The 26,058-nt window shown below is 43.7% G+C and overlaps 1 protein-coding gene across 2 annotated transcripts in view; it reads left to right on the forward strand.

The window, feature by feature from the left end:
• The window catches only part of taok2a (TAO kinase 2a), a 31,768-nt gene extending 5,710 nt beyond the window's left edge, over positions 1–26,058 (forward strand). Inside the window, exons 2-20 of one of the 2 annotated variants that reach the window (XM_038708267.1) lie at positions 2,506–2,646; positions 6,268–6,339; positions 6,607–6,708; positions 7,721–7,766; positions 7,873–7,969; positions 8,556–8,669; positions 9,072–9,163; positions 9,256–9,349; positions 10,644–10,725; positions 10,828–10,998; positions 11,156–11,365; positions 13,086–13,214; positions 13,346–13,582; positions 13,756–13,884; positions 14,957–15,160; positions 16,069–16,308; positions 16,406–16,627; positions 18,495–18,677; positions 19,146–26,058. In XM_038708267.1, the coding sequence (XP_038564195.1) occupies positions 2,515–2,646; positions 6,268–6,339; positions 6,607–6,708; positions 7,721–7,766; positions 7,873–7,969; positions 8,556–8,669; positions 9,072–9,163; positions 9,256–9,349; positions 10,644–10,725; positions 10,828–10,998; positions 11,156–11,365; positions 13,086–13,214; positions 13,346–13,582; positions 13,756–13,884; positions 14,957–15,160; positions 16,069–16,308; positions 16,406–16,627; positions 18,495–18,677; positions 19,146–20,060 (3,471 nt within the window). In that variant the 5' untranslated portion in view covers positions 2,506–2,514 and the 3' untranslated portion in view covers positions 20,061–26,058. The remainder of the gene's footprint in view (positions 1–2,505; positions 2,647–6,267; positions 6,340–6,606; positions 6,709–7,720; positions 7,767–7,872; positions 7,970–8,555; positions 8,670–9,071; positions 9,164–9,255; positions 9,350–10,643; positions 10,726–10,827; positions 10,999–11,155; positions 11,366–13,085; positions 13,215–13,345; positions 13,583–13,755; positions 13,885–14,956; positions 15,161–16,068; positions 16,309–16,405; positions 16,628–18,494; positions 18,678–19,145) is intronic. The other variant, XM_038708275.1, reaches the window with a different exon arrangement.

A 26,058-nucleotide genomic window follows, 5' to 3' on the forward strand; every position in this document is an offset into this window, starting at 1 on the left:
CCTTTCTGTTTTGTTACTCGCTCTCTCCAGTTTCCCCAGTCGTACAGCCCGGCTCTAGTCTCTTTCTGACTGTTGAACGTCTTCATGTCACAACTTGTCAGCTGATTACTGTCCCAGATAGATCAGCGTTGGGCTGCTTTTCTGTCAGCACACAGATGCAGAGACCGTGATATCTCTCCAAACGTTCACGCCAAAAGCCAGCCACTCGTGACATTCCTGAAACACTACCGAGTGTTCGAGACATGCACCTTAGGTTGTGAATATCAGCGAATCTGATAAAGTCTCATGGGGGAATTTTGCAAATGGGTCACTTTGACGAGAATGCATTTTCCAGCATGTTTAACACATTAATTAGTTTTTCTGCCCAACTGAAAACAGATGCTCCACATCCTTCTAAAAACAATATGGTCACGCAGTCCACGATCCATGTTGTTTAAATCTAGAAACAGAAATAACAGGCCGATATCGTAGATGTGATTTCTTCATACTATTCTTTTCGTCTGAGCACTGCAGCTGCAACTAACGAATATTTTCAGAGTTGTTTTGTCCAGAAAATGTCAGAAAACAAATGTCTCGTTTTGTCCACAACCCAAAGATATTCAGTTAACTGTCACAGAGGAGGAAGGAAACCAGAAAATGTTCACATTAAAGAAGCTGGAGTCACAGAATTTTACTGTTACTTCTTAATAAATGACTCAAACTGATGAATCGATTATGAAAATAATTGGTGATTAATTTAATAGTCGACAACTAATCGACTAATTGTTGCAGCTCTACTGACCGGTCCAGTCAGCCAGTCCTCACATTGCTGCAGAATCTGGAGCCATGTTGTTTTGTGTTTTAGCTTAAACGATCAAAAAAAATCTAATCAGGATTTTGGTGGGTCCCTTTTAAAAAAATAAATAAATAAATAAAAAAGTCTAAAAGTTGTCGTGGTGTTGTGTTATGTGTGGGCTAACGTGGCGTCTCTACGCATCATTTAAAAAAATCCTACTTAAAGTGAAATTGTCTGTTGTCTAATTTGGTGTACGAGCAAGTCGCATGGAGAAAAACAAACTCCACGGTCCCTGACTGACCTCGCTAAAACCTTCAGGTGTGGAACCGATTCTTTAATCGAATAATCAGATAAATACTTTTGCTCGGCGTCCCTGGTACTTCAGCTGTGCAAAGACGCAGACGCACTAGTAGGGCTGTGCGAAATGGCCAAAAAATTCATCACAAAATAAAATTTTTCATTCGATAACGATATTTCTCACGATAAAAAGTTTTAAGGCAGATTTTTTTTTTTTGCTTTTTGAAGAAACCAGATGGTTAATTATGGTTTATAAACTTTTCTTTACTGTCAGAACAAACACTTGATGCCAAACAGTGGATCATTTAACAAATCTGAGGAAGAAGATCCAAAACAATTAGATAAAATCTTTTTTTCACAAAATATGCTTGAGTAAAATTTAGTAAAAAAGTCTTTCCCTCAACAAAATAAATATCTTAATAGAAAAGTGCTAATTTGCTTGTAATTCAAATGAATTAAATCAAACATTTATTAACGATATATTGAACGTTTATGTTGTTATTGAGAAATATTATATTGCAATAAGTATCATTATAGATTTATTGCCCAGCCCGACGCACAGGATCTATGAATTGACCGTTCGCCATATCTGAATTTGCATAAACAAGACAGGTACTCAACTATATGCAAATGAGCCCGTCCAACGAAGTAGGATCACAGAACTAAAAATAAGGGCGATGGAGCTTTTGCAGTGGGCGCCCCCATCCTATGGAACAGCCTCCACATGCAGATTAAAGCTGCACCCTACAAACCCTTAAATCGCTGCTTAAGACGCACCTTTTTGCAGCAGCTTTTAACCTTCGTTAACCTGGTTTCTGATGTTTTAAAGCGTCCTACTCGCCGTCTTGATGCAGAAGCCGTGGTTCTGTTTTACAGCAGACACGCTGTACAGAGCTGCTGTTTTCTGTTAGCTTACGTTTTTCACTTTCTTTGTCTCTCCTTCATCCCTCGCTACTTTCACTCTTTCTCCATTTTTACCATCCGTGCCATTAAATCACGTCGGTCGCTTGTCTACAGCGTGAGCGCGTTGTGCAACAGTAATAAACATCCGTGCGAACCAGTGTGCTGTATATAGTTATATGGATTAAATGAAACATGAATCTTGAAGAGTCTTTCCAGCTCAAGATGTCATTCATTTCACGATTTTGGATTATTGAATATGAAAATATTATTTACTTTGCAAGTCATTCTGGGAGTTTTCCTTCATGTCCTTTTGTACTTCTGTTTGATGTGAAATAGGTCTTAAATTCTCCAGAAGAACATAGAAACTATCTAGTTGTGACTAAACGATGATTCATGTGAGACAAGATCACAAAAACACGTTTCCAGTGAACCTTCTGCAGCCTGGATGACGTCGTTTTGACTTTAACCCTGAGTTTTCCCGCACCTCGCTCACCTGCGGTACTAACCTGTGTATCTCACCTGTCTTCCAGGCCCTGGCCATGCCCTCGAATGCACGGGCGGGCAATCTGAAGGACCCGGATGTGGCGGATCTCTTCTGCAAAGATGATCCGGAGAAGCTGTTCGCTGACCTCCGTGAGATCGGCCACGGCAGCTTCGGCGCCGTTTACTTTGTGAGTAGGACGCGGTGTCTCTTTCAGCACAGCCTCTTCTGTTTGGGATCATCTGTGAGCGCCTGATGATCGGCCTGACGTTGTGTTCACGTGAGGGTCGGGGTTATTCTAGAAAAGTTCCTGTGACGTGTCAGAAGGGAAATCAAGTGCAGCAGGAGGTGGTCCAGTCCGGCTCACGTGGCTTCAACAGCGTATTTTTAGAGTTCTAATAATGAATGTTTATCATCGGGCTGCAGCCTCTGCGGCTCTCTGTCGCGCACACGCACAGCGCAAATTAGCCTTATTAATATTTAAAATATTAAATTCTAATCCTATAATTAATTTAAAAACCGTCACCAAATAATAAAGTATCGATAAAGACTCATAGTTATATCACTTCTACACGTGTCTGTTTAACGTTTTTATACTCAATAACTTGGGAAGAAAGTTAAAAACATTTATTTTCTTGCATGTGGCTCTGTAGTCACTATACAGAAGGCGTTCAGTTGTAGAGGCCACAGAGCTGCACAATATATCGTTTTAGTATCGTCATCGCAATGTGTCTGTGCGCAGTTGTCACGTCGCAGGACGGTGCAATGTGAAGCAAGTCAAATTAACTGTTTAAAATATGTTTACTGCATTAAAGCTCAAGAAAGGATGGTTTGCACACTAAAAAGACATTTTCCTGCCTTTTCATTTCACTTTTAAATTTATTTCCTATGCATTTTCCCTACAAAATCACCTCAATAAATCTGGGAAGCTTAATTCATATCAAATAGAGGAATTGAAAATTCCTGTTAGGTTTTTTTTATATCTCAGTATATATTGCAAAAAAGAGAAATATTGCAATGTCAGTTATTTCCAATATTGTGCAGCTCTAGCGTTCACAAAACAAAAGTTGTCATTAGTGCTTATTTTTGCTGTGTGGCAAAGACGTTACCAGAGGAAAAACACTGTGGTCCAGCCAATCAGACGGCTCTTTTCTTCCCCTCTGGAACTTTTTTTGGCAGCGTCTGTCGCGGCGCGATGTGCTGATTACGACACATCATCACCACGTCAGAGTAATGTGCAATGCTTGCTAGAAAATAGTGTTTTACAATGAAGGCACCAGCAGAGTTTGTGACGAGCTGGACGTGGGACAAACGCTGCTTCCATCTGAAGTCTGAATCTCCAGTCAGAAATTTCAACTTGATCGCCCCTTTAAAGCCTGATTAATGCCGAAACTTGCGGCGTAAGCTACAATTACACCACGTTATATTGTCAGTAAATGTCAGTTTAGCCCCCCGCTAACTTTAAAGCGGGTAAAATGAAAAACGTTCGGCTCCTCTAAGACTTTTTAAATGTCATGCTCCAAAATATTGATCCACCACGTTACAGCCGCTGGATTGGCTGCTAGATTTATTGGTTTTATTCTCCTCGCCCATTCAGAAGTTCACTGCAAGGCGAGCCCCCCCAGAAGACCCCAGGTCTACATTTAGACGCTGGTCCCTCTGGTGGAAACGCAGCGAGTTGCTAGTTCCGGGTTATAGTTCCTTTGGTGGAGTCGCCTCAACTGCATCAGTGTGGTTGTTTTTTGTGGCCATTTTTCTGTCGCTATTTTATCGTGGATGTAGTTAGAAAGCTTTGCAAGAAGATGAGGTTGATCTGCCTACAAAGCTCTAACTGTTTCTCCGACCGTTGATCCAGAGGTCTGGAACCGGAGCAAACCGCACGCTCTAAACTGGTTAAAGACGGTCAGAACACGATGATCTTCTACATATAAAGCAACGCTGTGTTGTTCCTGCCGCCCAGTGCTGAGATTATCTTGAAGAAATGAGCAATAGTTTAGATCGTTATCTGATTTTTCAAGCGCTTCCCTTGGAAATGCTCAGTGAGCCCAGGAGGCCCGAGCCAGTAAACAGTGTTACTTTGTGTGGGTTTCTAAGAGACAGAAATTCGGTCTCATCTGCATTTTCTCATTAATAAGGAAGCTGTGAATCTGAAAAATCTCCGCACCTAATTAGACAAACAGTGGGAACATAACACGAGCGTGTACTAAGCTGTGCATCTCATCTTACCTGTTACCTTCAGGCTGTGCGGTAGACTCACACCTCCACAGCGTTCCCACACTGAATGTCTGAGCTTCAGAGGATCCTTAAAGGCCATTAGAGATGAGCTGCAAAAATAGGCGATGTGCATTAATTTGCATCAATTTTACCAGAGTGTCTGCTTTATTCAGTATATCCTCAGAGCTCAGACTGTATGTACTCTGTGTGTTTCAAAGGGGACAACTGACTTTAACTGACCGCTGACTACATGAGTCAGGGTCTAAAAGCCTTTACATAATGTTTTTAAAGCTTGTACAACTCTGCTCTACCCGGTTATTCCTTATTTTAATGCTGCTTTCAGGAGTTATTCTCAGTAGAAACAGAAACGATGCATCATTTAGTTGTTTACAGTCTGGAGGAGGACTTGATGTTGTCAGTGTCATCACAGTGCAGCAGGACTTCTTCATCTGGTGTCTGATAGCAGCGTCCTTACTTGGGATTTTTAGGATTAAGCCCCTTTTTTTTGTGTGTGGAGGATTAAGCAGTTGGAATAGATTTGAGGAACATATGAGTATTTCATCCAAAAATAAATAATGCAGTTTGGTTGGGGAATGGATCATTGTGTACTAATGATGTTCTCTTGTGCACTGAAAATATCAGATCGATCTTCTAGCACCACCGAGTGGTCTTATCATGCGCTCTTTACTCAGGAAAGGATGGTTAAAGTGGTTTATCCACTGCAGTAATAACACCAAATTATTTTTATCTGCTGCTAAATCGGGATACATTCAATGACTAACTACACTTTAAAACGCTGTGACTAATGGATGGAGAAGGGTTCAGAGAGACCAGCGCAGCAGGTTGCCCTGGTCGAGTCCTAACACGTCATTCAAAAAGAAATGAAAGTCCCAAAGTAAAGGAAGCGTGCATCTACATGTGTCTAAGTAACCGGGTTACAGTCAGCTTTCTCCAGTAAGCTGATCTCTGAAAACCTAATGTGAGAATCTTGCCTCTGTAATCTGGGCGGAGGATTAGAGAAACCTGATTTCTCCTGGAGAATTTCTTGAACATGTGTACACGTTTTCTAATCTGCATTTTTCCCTGTGACAGCAGAGCAGCTTGCATGAAACGAGATCATTGCATGCAGAGATAGACATCCCCTTATTCTAAATAAATATATCTATAACCAAAACCCGCACAAAGCAGACTCCAGAACTAGAGGTGCACCGATTTTACATTTTGCCCTGCCCAAATCAGATTTGTTTTTCTTTATGCTGTGAATTATCATTCTTACAGACAAACATGCATAACTTTTCTTTATTGGGAAAATGATTTCTTTATTAGGGTCCCCATTACCACCAGCATAAGCATTGACTGTTTAAAGGTGTGTGACTGTGACAATAGCCAGTTAACCGTCTGTAACGTTAAATGTGACCAGCAGAAAAGCAGATATTTGACGCTGATCGGCCCCGATTACGCTGAAAACCGACCAAATCCGATCCCCAGCCGATGGATCTATGCATTCTTATCCAGAAGTCCAAGTCCCTGATTCCCCGTGTGACCTGTTCTCTGTGTAACTTAAGGTGCTGACGATTGTGACTTTGTCTCCCGACAGGCCCGAGACGTGCGCAACAATGAGGTGGTGGCCATTAAGAAAATGTCCTACAGCGGCAAGCAGACAAACGAGGTAACAAACTAGAAAGAAACAACTGATTTCCTTTCGTCCCTCCGCACGCTTTGTCTTTGCTCGCTCTCTCTGTAAAAATAATCATTTAGGCAATTAAATGGTCATTATCTACTAATGAGCGCTTTCAGTTCATTTAAAAAACGCTTTGTCTTTGATGTAAAGACACTGAAAAATAAGATGTGTGGTAATGAATTAAAAGATTTCTCTTGTAAAGACGGTCTGTTGTAAAGTACTCATGGCTGTGAGTCGTTTTGTGTTCTTGTGCAGAAATGGCAGGACATCATTAAAGAGGTGAAGTTCCTGCAGAAACTTCGCCACCCCAACACTATCGAGTATCTGGGATGTTACCTGAAAGAGCACACAGCATGGGTACGTATCTGGTTTTCTTTTATGTAGTGATTTATTTGAACGCAGTGGTGGAAAGTAACTGTACTTAAGTAACATGTTGATTAACTTGTGCTTTTCTGCTTTGTGATCCTTTTTAAATTTTCCATGACTGCTTTAGTGACTTTATGGATTCCGATTAGTGTTATAAAATATAATCAGCAAATAAATGATGATGTATTGTTGTTGTTAAGATAAGACCCGGGCTTTCCAGCAGTTTAAAGTAATTAAAAGTACTTCCACCTTTCACCAGCTGCAACTTTAAGGTGATTGATCAATAATTATAATCCAATAATATATATTATTCTGAAATGGGCCATTCTGCATTATGAGTACTTTTACCTTTGGTACTTTAAGTATACTAATAACTAAAATGATAAATCTTAAATGCAATGTCATTGTTGCCGCTGAGCGTCTCTCATATAAAAACAATAACAAAAGATGTAGTTTGACGTCGTGAAGTACTGTGGGATCATGGGAGTAACTGTTCATTGCAGTCAGTTTATTATTCAGGAGGTTTTTACCAGGAGCTGAATTATACGCAGAGGTCTCGTCCTCTCTAAAACAAACAGAGCCAGTGATTAAAACCAGTAGAAACACTGAACAAAGCGGTTTCATGCTAAAAGTCGGTGTTTCTCCGATGCTGTTCGGTGGACACCGGGCGCTCTGTGCCGAGCTGTCGCTAACTTTTGCCGAGCTTGTTTCTCTGATAACTTCAGATCCAGATGTCCTTAAAATATATAGTCAAAACAAATGTATTGTAAATATTTGTCTTAAAACTAGATAAACAGTCAATTTATGACAGCTTCTGGCAGAAGATCATGAGCTCTAAAGCTCCTGACAGGCGACAGATGAAATGCACCGTTACCTTGATTTAAGATGACGTTAACTGAAGTAAATATAACATTTTAATGCAGCCTCCACATGACATTATGTTTGTTATACAGTATAAAATATATTATTTACTGCTATAATATAAATGTGTCTGTCTCCTCAGCTGGTGATGGAGTACTGCCTCGGCTCGGCCTCAGACCTCCTTGAAGGTCAGTTCAGCGCTGAACTCCTGCACTTCCCCTGCTTCAACGTTTTCATTATTAAGACCTGATTATTTGTGTGTGTGTGACTCTTCGTGTGCTTTGTTTCTTGCAGTTCACAAAAAGCCACTCCAGGAAATTGAAATAGCTGCTATTACCCATGGTGCACTGCAGGGATTAGCGTATCTGCACTCTCACAATATGATTCACAGGTAAAATTCTTTTTCGCTGTGTTGGCGACACATTTGTGTATTAGGTACAATATTATTATAATTAATTATTTTTGCAGAAATCAATCAACATAAAGATACAAAGACAAAATAAAAATCTGTTTATCTGGTTAGTAAACACAGTAGAGCAGACTGGGACACTGAGTCTACACGCTGAGCTCGATACAAGTTGAGACAAGCCGCCCCAGAATCTGCTACACGTTTGTTAAAAACTGGTCGTTGCATCCCGAGAGTCTAAATATGGCTTGTTTATAACTTGCTCAGCTGGAGATGAGTTCTGTCTTGTCCTCAGAGGATTAAGGTGTAACTTATTTGTCTCTCAATGATTCTGTATCGTGATGGCGCCGTCACCTGCCCGCACTTTGTTGTTTGCCAGGTTTCTATTATAAATTATTCCCAGGTTACTTTGAAAGCTTAGTTTCGACCACTACAAGCTACCAGCCTCTATGATGCGCTCTGATGTCGCTGACTTCATTATATGTTAATTTGACATCAGTGTATTCATGTTTTAAAATGCCACAGGCAGCATCTTCGTGTGTGCCGCTCAACGTCTGCTTGTCTTCTGTAGGGACGTGAAGGCGGGAAACATCCTGCTGACGGAGCCCGGTCAGGTCAAACTGGGGGACTTTGGTTCTGCTTCGATCGTGGCTCCGGCCAACTCCTTCGTGGGGACTCCCTACTGGTGAGCGCTTAGTCCAAACCTCGCGACTTCTTCTGTCCTACAAATGCATATAATCACTAAGCGGGGACAAATGTTGAAATCATTCCCCGTAATTTCAACCAGTCAGAAGTCCTCTTATTGCGCCCTAATTCCTACTTTCTTAAAGGGGCTATATGTAAGTTTTTCAATGAAATGAATTATGAATAAATGAAATTTCATTGCCTGCTTTCCACATTACTTCACCAACTAACGGCGCCCATGTTACCACCCTGTGTACCACCAGTATTATGTCAAACTGTTGATTCAGCCTGCGAGAAAGGATGTAACGGTAAAAACCTATAGTGATGCAGCCGGCTGACGCTACAGTAGCTGAGACTCTTCAGTCGTCTGTATCGTTGACGTCTGCTGTGTGTTCTTTGTCAGGATGGCTCCCGAGGTGATCCTGGCCATGGATGAGGGCCAGTATGACGGCAAGGTGGACGTCTGGTCGCTGGGCATCACCAGCATCGAGCTGGGTATGACCTGCAGTCTGACTCCTCTGAGTGTGTGCGTGTTTGAATACAGACGTGAATTAAATGAAAGTCTCGACTCTGTGCTCTTTCTGCAGCGGAGAGGAAGCCCCCACTGTTCAATATGAATGCTATGAGTGCCTTATATCACATCGCTCAGAATGAAAGCCCCATCCTTCAGTCCAATCACTGGTGAGAACATCTCCTTTTTATCTCTTAATACAGACCATTTAAAGTTTATCGAATGTCTTGAGAGTCAGAGATTGATTTAATCATCCTGCTTTCTGTGTCGATTGATGAAATCAGTCGATCACGTTTCTGTTCGGGGACTCCTACAGGCTCAGAGACTCCATCAGTAAACTCACCTGGGCGTCTGTGAAATGTGATAATCAGACATTTAAATCGTGACCCAGAGAAAACAGTGTTTTTATATTGTAGTAACGTCAAAATGTATCTTAATGGAAAATATAAGTGCTGTTTGTTTCTTCTCCTTATGCTGGCGCCTCAGTAGAGGATCATTTTGGGTCCCGACCATCCCAGGGCTGTTCCCGACGAGGCTGGTCTGGGAACTAGGGATGCAGCGATTACCGGATTTCACTATTAACTGCGCTTTAAAACGTCACGGTTAATTAATCGTAAGCGGGGGGGATTACCTCTCAGGGGATAAGCGAGAGTTTGAACAGTGAAGCCGACGAAAAGCCTGCATGGATTAGATAAGAAGCTCTCGGGGGGGCCAAAAAGCCTGTACGGCCATCAGTGAGGCTGCGTCGGCGTTTGGCAGGTGATTAAACAGAGTCACGATCCGAGTCAGACAAGCAACCTGAGCCAAAAGACTTTCTGTTGGTGCAGCCATGCAGCTACCAGAATTGACCCTTCGCTAAGCCACACCCCGAATACGCAGGTAGCCAATCACAGCGCAGTATAGGACACTTTGATGGCTGCACTCCATTGACTCTAATGTGAAAGGTGTTGTTTTCTAGCTTTTTTTAAAGTCTGACAGTTTGAAAGGGGGGTGTGGCTCAGCAAAGGGTCAATTACGATGTTTCTGTCGTCGCTCTACGTCATTAAATGTTGTTAAATCTGATCAATCATGCGTAGTACACCTTGGGGCCAGTAGGAAATGGTACATAGGACAAATACAGGCTTCACTGCTCTCCATTCAAACCTGCGGAGTGACCAGTAATTAAACTGTCTTGCACACACAAGTGCAACCAGCTGATGACACCAGTCTGCCTCCATGTTTGTTTGGGTCTGAAGTCACGTTTGATCACGTGAAGTCCTCTGAAACCGTTTAGTGCGAACCCCAAGCGCGTGGTGCTGCGTCAGGACTGAGCCGTCTGGTGTGTGCGCTCTTCAGATTATAATGTAAAAAAATATGTTAATCATTTTAAGATTTTAAAATCCTCCAGCGTGCACGAGGCATTAGACGACCCAAAGGACTTTAATTTCATCACATAAAATAACTTCATCCCGTATTTCTCTGCAGGTCTGATTCCTTCCGCAACTTTGTTGACTCTTGCCTACAGAAGATTCCCCAGGACCGGCCTACCTCGGACGTGCTGCTGAACGTGAGAACGTTTTGTTTGTTTTATTCACCCTGCACCATCTCACCTGACACAAACCTCGTCTGCAGGGCCTCATCTGTCGTTTCCATCCTTCCTCCCCTGTAGCATCGGTTCTTGTGCCGCGAACGTCCGCTGACGGTGATCATGGACCTGATTGCGCGAACCAAGGATGCGGTGCGGGAGCTGGACAACCTCCAGTACCGCAAGATGAAGAAGATCCTCTTCCAGGAGACCCAGCAGAACGGCCCCGTGTCCGAGGGAGGGGACGAGGAGGAGGTGAGGAAGGCGGAGAGGGGAAGATAAAGTGAATGTGTTGCTCGGCCTGGTTTAGTCTGCGGCGTACTGATGTGTGAAAAGACTAAATGAAAACGTACCGTAGCCTAATGAAGATCCATCTATCGTACTGAACCCAGCCTGTGTGCGTTTGTGTCAGGAGGCGGAGCAGTACCTGTTGCGGACCGGCACAGTGAACAGCATGGAGAGCTCCCAGTCGGTGCCCAGCATGTCCATCTCGGCCAGCTCTCAGAGCAGCTCCGTCAACAGTCTGGCCGACGCCTCTGACGACAGCAGCAGCGAGATGGCCATGATGCAGGAGGGCGAGCACACCGTCACCTCCAACAGCTCCATCATCCACCGACCCACGGTAAAGACCCCCCCCCGCCTCCCAGGACGGAGCGCGTCCAGCTCCGGACCTTAAGTTTGGTTGACATTTGCTATCAGTGAATTTTCACGGGTTGTCGACACCCGTGTTTAAACATAGACAGGTTTTGTTATAGCTTGTTTATAACAATTCACTAGTAGCCAAGGTATCTTATCAACACTACACCCTTTAATAATTTAGCCCCGGGGCCCGTTTAATACCCGGCTTCTAACCAGTGGATCGGTATTTCCCCTGAAATATTTAGTTCACATAAAACAGGAATAAGACAACGTTCAACTTCCTGTCTCCTCTGTCTGCAGTGCTGCGTTCTTCTCTCCTCCTTGATGATGTTACACTCAACTTTCCTTCTGCTCGCGCTTTCACATTTTCACATTTTTATTACTCCTTCAAAAAGTATTGTACTTGTCCCATTAATTAACGAGACCCCGGCGGCCCGCCGTAGTCTAATTTGCTCCGCCATAGTTTCAAAATGAACCAAAAACATTTTTACACATCTCATAACATTAATAGACCTCTAACGTTGTGTTTTGCGGGCGCTGCTGTGAGCTCGCACGCTCGCACATTTTGGCGTCCGACTCGAGATAACCACTTTTCTTTTGAGGTAACTACGGTAACGTTAGCGGTCTGGTTCTGTCTCTCGTCTGTGAGAAGGCGATTGAGCTGCCGCGCCTACATTTGGAGTGCACACGTATTAAAGCCTTTACGGTAAGTGAAGCGCCCCAGAGCGAGCTGACGGGCAGGTTAGTGACTTTATCCTGTCAGTTTGTCTCTTTAGTATGAAGAGAGGCTGTGAAGTCTTCATGTTACGCCGGACGAGAACCACATACAACATTATTACTGGATTACTGGATGAATTTAGCGCGACGAGGAGGAAACACATGTGACAACGTCCGGTTTTCAAAATAAGGCGTCTGTACAGGATGGAAATAAGATTAACTGGATTATATTCACAGAAAGTATAAAACATGTTACATGTGTCCATTAAAAGTTTAAAAAAACAACAATAAAATGTTTGGGAAATTACTTATTCTATTTTCTATTCTTTGCTTTAGGGTTTCTGGGTTAGATTTTTCATTGCTGTTTCATCACCGTTAAAAGCTCTACAATGGGTTTATGATTAAGTTTTTTATTAATTTTACAATTGCTTAACTTCATTACAGATCAAAACAGTCAAATTTCAGTAGTTAAGCTTCGACTACTCGCTGGTAATTACTATCGATGCTTCGAAGCTCAAAAAGTGATTTTCAGCCCTAGTACAGCATCGTTTCTGTTCCAGCATGTCGAAAGAACGCCTCTCTGCTTTAGCTTTGTTCAGCCGACTTGAACTGCCCCTAACCTGCTGTCACACAAACGCGTCATCATAAGATGTTGTTCTGGTAACGCAGCGTTACTTATTAACTGTAATATTATTACTGTTTTGGAAATAGAAATCCCTTACACTACTAGTTACTAGGGAAAGTCGGACCACGGCGACCCTCGGCTTGTTATTGTCGTGTGGAAGTGATGTTGCTATTCCAGCCGCTGCCGGTCGCTACGTTGCTTCGGCGTTGCTATTGGTTGTGCGACTGGAAACGGATAAAAAGCCCTTGGAGTTCTGTAGTTCTCAGGGCGACCCCCCAAACAGTTGGGTCCAAAAACGCCTCATGGTTTTATTCCTCTGTGTGTGATTAAAAGTGTCTGACCCTTCTCCCCTCCCCCTCAGGGTCAGGATAACATCTATGATGACCCTTACCAGCCAGAGATGGACCAACCCCAGGCCCCCTCAGCTGGACGCCGTCGAGCCTACTACCGCAACCGTGACCACTTCGCCACCATCCGAACTGCCTCGTTGGTAAGTCTTCTCAGCGAGGCCTCTTCCTCTGTGATGACAGCAGGTGTAGTAACTTTCACACGGCCGGCTGAAACGCGCTCTCGCTCTCAAACACCGGCGTTCACCCGTTTCTCCCCCCCCCCCTCCTCCAGGTGACCCGTCAGATCCAGGAACACGAGCAGGGCTCGGCGCTGCGAGAGCAGATGTCCGGGTACAAGCGTATGAGGCGGCAGCACCAGAAGCAGCTGATGGGGCTGGAGAACAAGCTGAAGGCGGAGATGGACGAGCACCAGCTGAAACTAGACAAAGAGCTGGAAAACCAGAGGAACAGCTTCTCCACCGAAGCCGACAAGCTGGTGAAGAAGCACCAGGCCATCCTGGAGAAAGAGGTGAGGGGGGACGGACGAAGACTTTAGAGGTTTATGTATCGGTAGACTCGGTATGTCCGCACCATGTTTACCTTTTTAATAATCGGTGTAAACATGGTTCATATTCATCTGATTCTCAAGCTGTTTCTGTGCTTCTGGATCAGCACTAATGTTTTCTTTGCGTCCTCCTGCAGACGAAAGCAGCTCTGACGGAGGAGAAGAAGTTCCAGCAGCACATCCTGGGCCAGCAGAAGAAAGAACTGACCAGTTTACTGGAATCGCAGAAGCGCCAGTACCGGCAGCGCAAGGATCAGCTGAAAGAGGTGAGAGCGAACACAAATGCCGATGGTGGAAACCGGGGCACTTGGGTAAGTAGTGGCCCCACGTGTTCGCTGGATCAGCGCGGCTCGGTCGCTCCTCTTCACCAGAAACATCAAATATTATTTGTCAACCTGTTTTTGTGTTTCAAATAGGGCTGGGCGATACGTGGTGTTCGATATCCATAATTATCACGATAACAGTCAAATCGTTATTTCTCTCAAGTTTAAAGGCTGATTTTTGCTCCTGAGTGAAAATTGAAGAAACCAGATGGTTTATTATGTGGTTAAACTTTTCTGTTTGGTCAGAACGTGACAAACACTCGATGCCAAACAGTGAATCACTTCACAGATCCGAGGTAGAACATTCAAAACTATTAAGATTACCGTCCTTTTTCAACAAATACGATTAGTTAATCTCTTCCTCAACAAAATATTTTAGTTTAAGTGCCAATTTGTTCATGATTCAAATGAATTAAACCAAATATAATTGGCGATATATTGAACATTTATTATACTGGAAAATTTATATTGCTATAATTATCATTATTGTTTTATTGGCCAGCCCTGGTTTCAAAGCGGTGTGGAATCATGATTGCAGCTCATTTATATTTTTTAATATTAAATATCAACATAAATTAATTCTAGAGCCAAAACAACTTTTACACTGATCTTCCAAAAATGTGTCTCTGCTCTCAACACGCCAAAGTATTTCAATACGAGGGGTGTGACGAAACACTTCACTACAAATTTCAAACATTATAGCAGCAAGCAGAGAGCATGGAATAAAGTGATCAGTGACATTAAACAGAATACCAACAATATCAAAAAATACGTCTGAAACTCACAAGCAGGTGTTTTTACAGTAAGAAAGTGTGAGGAAAAGAGAACTGAAGGAAAAGCAGATTCAAGTAGTGAGAAAACACTAGAATATGGTCGAGAATAAAGTAGTAATTGTGAAATAACCTACTAGAAATAGAAATACACCCCGCTCGTGTCACATCCCTACTTTCTACAATAAGAACATGGCTGCGTACGCGAACACATGTTAACCTTCTCTCCTCTCCGCTCCACCCAGGAGCTGAATGAGAACCAGTTGACTCCGAAGCGGGAGAAGCAGGAGTGGCTGATCCGTCAGAAAGAGTGTCTGCAGCAGATGCAGGCGGAGGAGGAGGCCAGCCTGCTCAGGAGGCAGAGGCAGTACTACGAGCTGCAGTGCCGCCAGTACAAGAGGAAGATGCTGCTGGCTCGCCACAACCTGGAGCAGGACCTGCTCAGAGAGGTACGCGGCGCCGCGTTCACTGCAGGGTCGGAGACGAAATGTTTGAGACATTACAAGAACAGATTTCTGCACGCGCGGTTAAGTTGTCGCTCGTTTGTAAGGTTTATAACCGCTGTTCCGCGCATTAGTCAACTATAGCGGAGCACACGATCGCGTGTTTAAACCGACTTCATGAATACTTTCCTTTAGTACCGGTACTTTGGGGGGGGCGGGGTTTGCCTTGCAGTGAAATTCAGGAAGTTTTTACACTGAGCTGAAGTCGGTCTCAAGCGGAGCAGCTGATAACAGCGGGTAATAAAGCTCGTTAAACATCCCGTTCCTCTGGACGCTCAGGCGACACAGACGTGACGCTGCAGATTTTGTCGGCCGGAAATGTTTTAATAACCTTCCAAATTGTCACGATTTTTATTTTTGTGTTTCTTTCTCTGTGCTGGAGTTACTTTAAGTACGTGATGGCTTTAACCAGTTTGTAGGAAACGCAGCACATGAATTTTCATTAGGGCCGAACAAGATGTTGTATTGAGTCCAATTTGAAATCAACGCTCTGTAATTACAGCTTGAAGAATTAAAAAGCTGTAGCGGGTGAAAAGTGTACTGTTTTCTAGTTGACGGACATTTACTACATTATTTTATCTGATTCTGTTCATCTAGAAACAAGAGCAGGCGTTGGACCATCACATCTCGTTTGTTAGACCACAAAAAGAATCTAAATAATAAAATGTTTGTCAGAAAAATCACAACTTGACATTTTCCTCAAATCGTCCGGCGACACTTTTTAACTAAAGCAGAACTCCAGCGTTTTAATTTAACCCACATACGTGACGTGACCGGCATTTTCTTTTCCTCCTTCCTTTCTCTCTTCTCCTTCCTCCTGGTTTTCCGCTGACATGTGTCCCGTCCTCCACCAGGACCTGAACAAGAAGCAGACCCAGAAGGACCTGGAGTGTGCCATGCTGCTGCGGCACCACGAGTCCACCCAGGAGCTGGAGTTCAGGCAGCTGGGCTCCGTGCAGCGAACCCGGGCCGAACTGATCCGGACGCAACATCAGACCGAACTGACCAACCAGATGGAGTACAACAAGCGGCGTGAGCAGGAACTGCGACAGAAACACGCCATGGAGGTCCGGCAGCAGCCCAAGAGCCTCAAGGTATGAAGGAGCTTCTGTAGTGCGAGCGGCAAAATGATTTTTAATCTGTTGTAGCGTAGCGTTGGTGGTATCTGATTATTAATTAACCTCCTTTCAGTCCAAAGAGCTGCAGATCAAGCGTCAGTTCCAGGAGACCTGTAAGATCCAGACCCGTCAGTACAAAGCCCTGAGGAACCACCTGCTGGAGACCACCCCCAAATCCGACCACAAGGCCGTCCTCAAACGCATCAAAGAAGAGCAAACACGTAAGCTGGCCATCCTGGCCGAGCAGTACGACCACTCCATCAACGACATGCTGTCCACACAGGCTGTGAGTAAGGCAAGGAAACCCCCGCGCACCTGCTACACCTGAACTCTGCACCTACACCTCAACACATGCACCGTCATCGGCACCGCCGCCTCGCCGTGTTCGCCGTGACAGACGCGCACATTTAGAAAAGCAACGGACAAAAGGACGGAAAGTATTTTGAAAAATGTAATTTATGGAGACGACGTAAGTCTGTCAGCAGAAGGTTTCTACTGACAGTAATTACCAAAAAAAACAATTTTGATTTCTCCCAGAAAAACAAGATTTGTAATGGAAACTTGATTTTATTTGATGCTTAGAGCTGAAATGATTAATCTGTCAACTGAAAATTAAATAAATGACAGCAGTTATTAGAAATTATCAAGTAAAAAGCCCAACATGTTTTCTTGTTCCAACGTATTACCTGTAAGAATTTACTGCTTTTTTTTCTTATTTTTATATTTTATATCTTCTCAGTTAATCGATTAGTTGTTTTTGTCTATAAAATGAGGCGACGTCCTCCAAATGTCTCGTTATGTCCACAACCCAAAGATATTCCGTTTCTGTCACAGAGGAGCAAAGAAGCCGGAAAATATTCACATTTCAGGAGCTGGAATCAGAGAGTTTTGACTCGAGACTCAAACTGATTAATCGATAGCAAAATAGTTGGTGATTTAATTTAATAGACGACAACTTATCTATTAATCGAGTGGAAAATAAAAAAAGAAAGGAGCAAATAAGTAAAGGTGAGAGACCTGCCTGTTTTTATTCTATTTTATTATTTTACAAAAATGTATATTTCCCTGTTGCTTTTCTGTTTCATGTAAAGCACTTTAAATTACCTTGTTGTTGAAATGTGCTATACAGATAAACGATTCTCCAGATCCACGGTTAGGTTCATATTATACATCATCTTGGATTAATAAAAGTAGTCCAAGGCATTGAGTGATCTCAATAGTCTTGTGACACATGCACTTAGAAGACAATAAATTAGGTGTACGGTGTAATATTTACAACAGGCCCTTACTTTTAACTACAGTGTTTCCCCTAGGATGGAGTTTTTTTTATGCGCGTGGTTCGTAGTATGTCTGAATATAAAACCCCAACACAACATGTCTCGGCAGCATTGCTCTTGTGGTGCACATTAGAAGTGTTTTCCCTGTTTTTATGTGAGCTCTAGATGAATGTTTTGGTGGTAGTCTTGGTCAGAGGGGGTTTGGGGCTCCTCCCCCAAGAAACTTTTAAGTTTTTCAATGACAAATATGGAATTTCACACCATATTGGGCCGTTATTTCCACCATATCTCTGAAGAAATAGTTGGAAAAGCTAGAGCAGATAATAAATAACCAACGTCTGCTGGAGGAACTACAACCTTTTAGATTAGTGGAAAGTTATTTGGTTGGTTCTGATGCTCCACAGTGATTTTTACATTTATGGCACAGCATGTTTTGGGCGTCACCCTCTAAAACCCTGTTAAAATAACCTCAGAGTCATTTTAGATACGACTGTTCATGTTTGCCTTTTGTGTCTTCATTTTACAGCTTCTGACATTTATCTGCAGACATTAATATAAAAATTTTTTTAAAAAAGGGCAACATGAGAAACCTCCTCCCTTCTGAGGTGCGTTTTAATTGCACTTAAAAATCTAAAAGTAAAAGGTGGAGAAATAAGTAAAATGACATGAGGAAACAATGAAATACAAACACATTAACTGTAACTTACATGAGACCGTTAGTTTGCATTTCCACCCACACGCCAGCAGCAGTGCTGAATGAGTAATGAGTGAAGAATCTCTCTGCACATAATAAACGAACTGTTTTTAATAACGGCTGTCGCGTCAGGGCTCTGAGCAGATTGTGCCCCTCTGATAACTGACGCTCGTCCCTGTTTGGTCCCTCAGCTGCGGCTGGATGAGACCCAGGAGGCGGAGTACCAGGTGCTGAGGATGCAGCTGCAGCAGGAGCTGGAGCTGCTGAACGCCTACCAGAGCAAGATCAAGATCCACACCGACAATCAGCACGAACGAGAGGTGAAGGACCTGGAGCAGAGGGTGTCCATCCGCCGGGCGCTGCTGGAGCAAAGGGTACGAACACGCCGCGTCTTTAACCCGGACACAACGCTGCCCGTCAGCCGCTTAGTGCCGGCAGGTGTAGGTTAATGTCCACTCTGAAGTTTCATTATTGCAGCAGGCGACGGGGCCCCGGAATCATTTATGTCTTAGAAACAAAGTGGGTTAAAGTCCCCCGGAGGTCAGACAGTATTTTGGAAAAGGCCGTTTGTGCAGGCAACGTAAATCTGTCAGTTTATGCACAGAATCCACAAACCTTCCAGAAAAACAAACTTTATTTAACAGTTAATTGGAAGAAATTAGGGCTGTGAGTTCAGAGCAGTAATAAAAGATGATCTCTTTACTCTCGTGACGGGTAAAAGCATCAAATCGTCACATGTGGGAGCCGGAGAATAAATAAATAATGGATTCCGATCGTCCGGCTGTAGAAGAAATGTTTGTATTTGTGAACGCAGCTCTAACAGTCTGAATATCTGTTGGCAGATCGAGGAGGAGATGCTCTCCCTGCAGAACGAGCGCTCGGAGCGGATCCGGACTTTGCTGGAGCGCCAGGCTCACGAGATCGAGGCCTTCGACTCGGAGAGCATGCGTCTCGGCTTCAGCAACATGGCGCTGACGGGCATCCCGGCCGAGGCCTTCAACCAGGGCTACCCGACCCCCAGCCCCTCCTCGGGCTCCAGCGGCTGGCCGTCCCGACCCGTCCCCCGCTCCGGCAGCCACTGGAGCCACAGCGTCCAGAACTCGGTGGCGACTCCGTCCTGGCGCAGTCAGAACCACAGCGGGGCGAGCTTCATCCGCACGGAGTCCATCACCTCCTCCCACGGCCTCGGCAGGGACAGCGAGCTGCACAAGAGCGCCAGGGGCCACCCCTCCGGCTCCGCCCACCTCCACCACCAGCACCAGCAGCAGCAGCAGCAGCAGCAGCAGCACTACCTCCCCCAGCACTACCAACACCACCAGAGCACGCCACAGCTCTACCGCGAGAGCCACGAGCGCGACAGCAGGGAGCGCGAGCGGGCCAGGGAGTGGGTGGGAGGAGGGGCCCACTACCCCCATCACTCCCAGGGCCACCACCACCACCACCACCTCCTCTCCTCCCACGCCTCCTCGCAGTCCCTTGCTCTCCTTCCTCCCCCACCGCTGCCTCCCCCCATCTCTCTCTCGTCCTCCTCCCCTCCGTCCTCCGCCTCTTCTTCTTCGTCATCACAGGGAGGCTACGGCGGCGGGGGCCTGAGCGTCAGGGGCCCCGGTCTGATGGCCCTCAGGAACAGCCCCCAGCCTCTGAGGAGGACGGCGTCCGGAGGGCCGGGCGGCGGCGGGGGGAGCGACGGAGGGCTCAGCCGGAGCACATCGGTCACTTCTCACATTTCTAACGGCTCTCATCTCTCCTACTCATGAAACCGCCGCGAGGCCTCCGACCTGCGGGCGCCGCTCTGCTTCTGTACGGGGAAAAACAAACATGGCTGAACGCAGAAGCAGAACCCTTAGAGAGGCGGAGAGAGTTTCTAGCCGGAGCAAAAAAATCGATCGTATAAATACCCCATTTTTAAAAAAAGTGTCAATTTTAAGATCTCCTTTCTCGAAGCGTGCAGGGAGCCTCAGAGCGTTCTTGGCGTGAGAGGAGAAAGAGAGGAAGCGATTTTATAGAGAAGTCTTCGCACGTTAAAGAGCTCCACAGTGAAGAAACAAAACGGTCCAAAAAAACCACAAACGACACGTCCATGTGTGAAAATGAGCCGCGTGTTGCAAACTGAGCAAGTCGAAGCGTTAACGAAACGTCCGCTTGTTCACTTTGTGACGCACCGAATCCGTTGCACAAGTCTCGACTTGGAGGTTTAACTGCAGGAGACGCGTGTCGCCTGCCGGACCAGTTTGAGATTCAGGTTTGAGCCGAGACCTTCAGGCGTTCAGGTTTAACGTTTTTAAAGGCGGCGAGCGGGTTTATTTTAATTATTTTTTTTAGTTTGTATCGAACTGAGCGACAGTTGTGGAGCTTCCACTGGGCTAGCGGTGCTTTAAAAACCACTGTAACTATGTAAATAACGGTAAAACTGTACACCCAGTTTTTGATTTGTAAGTGTTTCATACATTCAGCAGGGCGGCGGGGGCGGGGCGGGGGTCGACCACGGGAAGACTTCCCGTCAAGACATTTCTTTTTATTTGTAGTGTTAAGATTCTGTATATGACAAACAAAACACTGCCGTCTCTTTGTTGGGCCGAAGACAAATCTACCACTGCCCTTTAAGTCTTCTTGAAGGAGCGGTCTGACGTTCAGAGGCGTGAACCCGGTTTGATCTCTGGGCGTTCGGTGCAGAAGTGATTTATCTTTAGCGGGAGGAAACCTTGCAGCAGCTGTCACACGGACACGCTGTGTGGCTGAATGATTATAGCTTCACGAGCACTTTGTTCTGTCCTCTTGATTTAAATGCATCGTCTGGTTGCAGCGGGCGCTAAAATCCTCCATCAAACCATCTGTGGTTTCATATTTTGGCGTCGATGCGTCACGTTGTACAGGAGCGACCGTATTTACGGATAAACTGTCGACACACGGATGTCTCGATTTTGGCCAGTCCAAGAAATTAAAGACCTGACGTCGATATAAAAATGATTTGAAACGACTTTACTGCCATAAAACTCTCACTAATTAATAATATACCATATTATGGTAATTTTTCAGGCTCATACTCTTAGTTTGGGTTTCTTCTCCAACATGTTTACATCCTTTAATGTTTAAAAAACACATTATATTTCGATGTTTGGAGATGGTTCTGGCTCTGTGAGACTTATTAAAATACAAAACCACAACATTATAACTTACTTCTCTGTTTTTAAGGAGAAATTATTGTCTGGTTTTCCCTCTGATGTCCTCCGGCTGCTCCGCCTCAGCTTTGGGTGATTTACCGAGCTTGTTTGTTTAGCCGCTAACTGCTGCTAAGGGTGCTAGCTGCTGCTGCTAGCTAGTTATCCGTGCAGCTAGCCGTCCCGTTAGCTGACTCTGCCCGGACTGGAAGCTTGGCGTGTTGGTGTTAGTGCAGGAGCGTTCCAGTCCAGGCGGCGCCAGCAGCTACTGTTGGCGGTAACTAGCAGCTAACAGTAGCTGCTACTTCATAAAGACGACAACGCCTTTTTATATCGACTCGCCTCTAAACTAAGTAACTTGCGCATCAAGAAGCGGCGACGTGAAAACACGTTACATGTGAAGCTGTTGGAAACAGTTTCCTCCTCCTTCTTCTTCTGCGAGTTGTTGTTTTCAAACTCACTTCTGCACCGAACAAAAAGAGTCAAAACGGCAAACAGGAAAACGTCCCAGGACGTCGGAGCGCTCCTTTTTAAAGGGACGCTGCCGAGAGTATTTTTGAGTGAGCCGAGCGCTAAATGTGTGCGATGTTTGCTGAGAGTGAGTGTGTGTGTGTGTGTGTGTGTGCAGCTTACCGTCACCTCCACCTGTTTCCCCTCATAGTTCGGTCTGCGTCTGTAGATAAGATGTACATTTACAAACTAGTACAACTCAAGTGCATGGAACTGTGTACAGACAGCATTTGTATGGATAACATGCACACTACCTATTTATATAAATGCATATTAATGTAAGTTACCTGTCGCAGGTATACTGAAGATTGTTCACTGTCCAAACACTTTGACTTGCATTGTACTTAACCAGTGTACATAAAAGCACTAACGTTTGAGGCTGTGTTAGAGTAATAATAATGATTATTTTGTCACGTGCGTTTTACCGATTTGTACTAGATGCAGACAAAAATAGATGCTATCATCATTATTATTACCTCTGCTGCAGTGGGAATATTTATGTTGTATGCTAATTTTAAAAAAAAGTTTTTAAAATGTAATTGCCAATTTTGACCACTAGGTGGGGAATAAGCGCAATGTAACTGTGATAGAGCTATAAAAAAAAAATATTATGTTGTGTATTTTTTTTTAAAGGAGGACAAAAGGACTACCTTACCCAGCATTCCTGTCGCGGTCTCAGGGAAGGAGTCTACAGTTCTGGGCAGGGCTGCGTTCGACTTTGTGTTTTTTTTATTTTTGAGCCAGTATTAAAAGGCGGGAGCGTCCGCAGTCGACGCATTTACAGATTCTTTCACTACATTTTGGTGCCATGTTTATTTTATTTTTTATTTTATATTTCGATTTCCCTCCGAAAAAAACACTGAAATGTGCAAAATTACGGAGCCTCAGAGGGTTCAATGTTAAATGTATAAGTAAAAAAAAAAAAGACAAACAGTCGTGTGAATAAATTGTGCAAAAATACATAAAAGAATTTGTAAAGTAATTAAAGGAAATTATTAAAACTCAAATGTTAATCATTTTTGAGTTTTATTGGATATAATTAAAATTTTCATATTCTTTTTTTTTTTCCACACTTTTATTCAATATCCTGTTTTTGTTTATTCATGATGTTACGAAAAGTGACGTCATGAATTAAAAACAAACTTTTTGAGAACCATTTAAAAAAAAAAAAAAATTGTATATGTATTTATATATTTCACAAGTGAGTTCATCCAAGGAAGGTTAAAAACCAAGAACTGGACTTTGTTACCTTCATACGGAGGACTTCTTCACTTCTGACTGACTGGAGGGGAAACTAAGCCGATTAACCTCTGGGGGGTCGTTATCAAGACGATCGACATCGCTGGGTCGTTGGAGCCACTGAGGCCAAGTCTGAACGCTTGTTTAGTTTCCTGGGGAGAGATGAAAGGACGGCATTGTAAGTGGGGGGATAAGCGTTGTCGCAGACGGTCTCTCCACTCGGATGTAAATGGATTCCCTGACGCACCTTTCACACCATCCGTCCTCTCTGTCTGAAGGCTGCATCCACAATACTACATCCCGTCCAGACTAAAACAAAGAAGTTTGAAAACGCTGCTAGACCCCGTTTTATGTTTAAAACTCCGGGGTAGCGTTTTACTGCGGACAGGTGAAAACGGAGGACGTCAAAAACGCTCACGTTTGGCTTCCTGATTGGCTCTCATCAGACGCTACTGAGTATTTTGTACCGTGTAAATAACACTTGTACTAAAACGCTGCTGTGGACGGATTTGAGACGTAGTGTGGATGTAGCCTGAAACGAGTGTCCTCCATCCTTCTGGTGTTTGTTGATACTCCAGACACGAGTATCTTTAACCAGGTCCCGCTGCCCTTCATTTTTAACCTTCCCTGGATAACTCCGACCTGAACGACCTTCACAGACACACGAGTTCAGTTTTAATAATTCGTTTCACAATTTCTACTAGAGATGTATATAATTTTTTTTTACACACTTCACTCACCTGACTGTTTATTACTGGAGGACTTTGGGGCTCCGGTAACAGAACTTAAAGGCCTCCTCGTTTGGTTTTGCACAGTGTGAATGGGTAGAAACATCCTGCGGCCGCTTCCTGCAGAGGAAAATAAACCCGCCGCTGCAGGAAGCCGACGTCGGTGTGATCCGATGCTGCGTGTAGTCGTCACATCTACCTCATTTGCACTGATTTTACTAACAAGAATGTTTTGGGTGGAAAAACAAAATGCATATTTCTCATAGGCGGACTTTTGGCTTCTTTTCGCTTAACTTGTAGTTTGTTTTTTATAAACGTGGAGGAGCGATGCTGGATGCGAGCAGGACAGGAAGTTGTTTGTTTTTTGTTTTTTTTTACGTTTCCCCTCCGCTGACCCGTCTCTTCAGGACATGCTGGACTTGAAACGCTAATAAAGACGCTCTGCTGGGTGGGAGCAGGTCACCCACGCTGGTGTTGACCTCAGTGGATGGAAATGTTTGGTGTCTGCTGGCCGCACGTGGATGAACTCTTGTTTCTCCCCATCCTGTAAGGAAACGTTTGAACCGTGAGATTTCATTTTGCCAACTTTATTTTATTTTTTAAATGCATTGTTTTGTGACCATTCCTGTGTTACTGTTGCCAATTAAAGCTGCACTGGGGGGGTCAGTACCTCCGACAGAGGGGCGAGTAGATGTTTAGATTGATCCTGTTTCTTATGTAAACAGAGTGAACACGGTGAGCAGTTCACTGACATCGGGATTTCTGTGTTTTTTTTTTTTTTTTTTTTTTTAGAGGAACATTTTGGGAAATGTTCTTGTTTGCTGTCTTTCTGCAGAGTCACGTGTTTTAGGACGACGGAGAGCCAAAAAATAATTTTATTTATTTTGCATTTTGAGAATTTAGTCGAAATGACAAACATTTTGTCTTTATTCTCGAAATGCAAAATTAAAAAAAAGATCTTCGTCATTTTCCCCCTTTTTTGTAGCCCTAGTTTTGTGGTCGTAGTTTTACTAATTATTATTTTTATTCATGATTAATCTGCAGATTATATTCTTGATAATTTGATTAATTATTTTGGTCGATAAAATGTCTGAAAATAGTGAAAGAAAGATCTGTTGGGATTTCTTCAATCCCAAAATGACGTCTCCAAATTTGTCCAACAAACTCAAAATTAAACACAAATATTTAATGGATAGAAAACAAGTTAGTGACCGTTTTTTAAAAATGAATTCTCAAATTCAACAACCTCTCAAATTTGAGAATTTTTCGGTTTTAAATCTATAAACTAAAAACTACTTGTGCCTTTTGGTCGGACAAAGCAAATTCTGAGGAGCGTTTCTACGCAGTTTACTGATATTTTGTAAACTTATTGATTTAATTGAAGAAATGATCTGCAGGCTGGTCATTAATGTAAATCCTACATTGCAGCACTGTATTCATGTCGATTTAGCCGTTTGGTTTATAGAAAGTTCTTCAGCTGCTTGTTTTTGTACAAAGATCAAAAATATATTCTGTTGTCGTACAAAAACGTAAAAAAGCAGCAAATTTGATCATGAAAATGTTGAGCGGATTGATTTTAAATTAAAGTTAAGACAAATTATTTCAGCACCATATTTGTTTTGTCAGATTTTGTGATTTGGTTTCTTCTCCCAAGTGTCCTTCGTGGTGCGTTCATGCGTAGTTTGACATTTGGGCGCCGGAATAAATGAGATGTATGATGAAAATAAGACGGCAAACAAGCAGATTTCCCAAAACACCGTGCTGTTTTTTCCTTTTTGTACGTTTCCTGGTGCAGATTTTTAAAATGTTTCTGTGGGACAAAGTTCAGTGTTACCGCCTCGGCCTCTGAAGGCAGGAAGCCCCCCCCAAAAAAAACAAAGAGAAAAACACCCCCCGACTGTCCTGCTGTTTGTGGCCAGCAGGTTAAAGAACTGACAGGAAGCTCAGCCGTGATGAAGATGATGATGATGATGATGAGTTTGTGTGCAGAGCAGGATGCATGTGGTTTGTACAGCGGAGAGTTTCAGATGCAAAAATGTTTTTTGGAGGAGAAAAAGTTTGAGATGTACAGAAACGTTAACGAAATAATTTTGGAGAAATAAAATGAACAAAAAACAGAA

Source organism: Micropterus salmoides, unplaced genomic scaffold, assembly GCF_014851395.1.
Source record: "Micropterus salmoides isolate LMB-PRFRI ecotype aquatic unplaced genomic scaffold, ASM1485139v1 Ms_hic_scaffold_10, whole genome shotgun sequence".
In the NCBI taxonomy this organism is placed as follows: domain Eukaryota; kingdom Metazoa; phylum Chordata; class Actinopteri; order Centrarchiformes; family Centrarchidae; genus Micropterus; species Micropterus salmoides.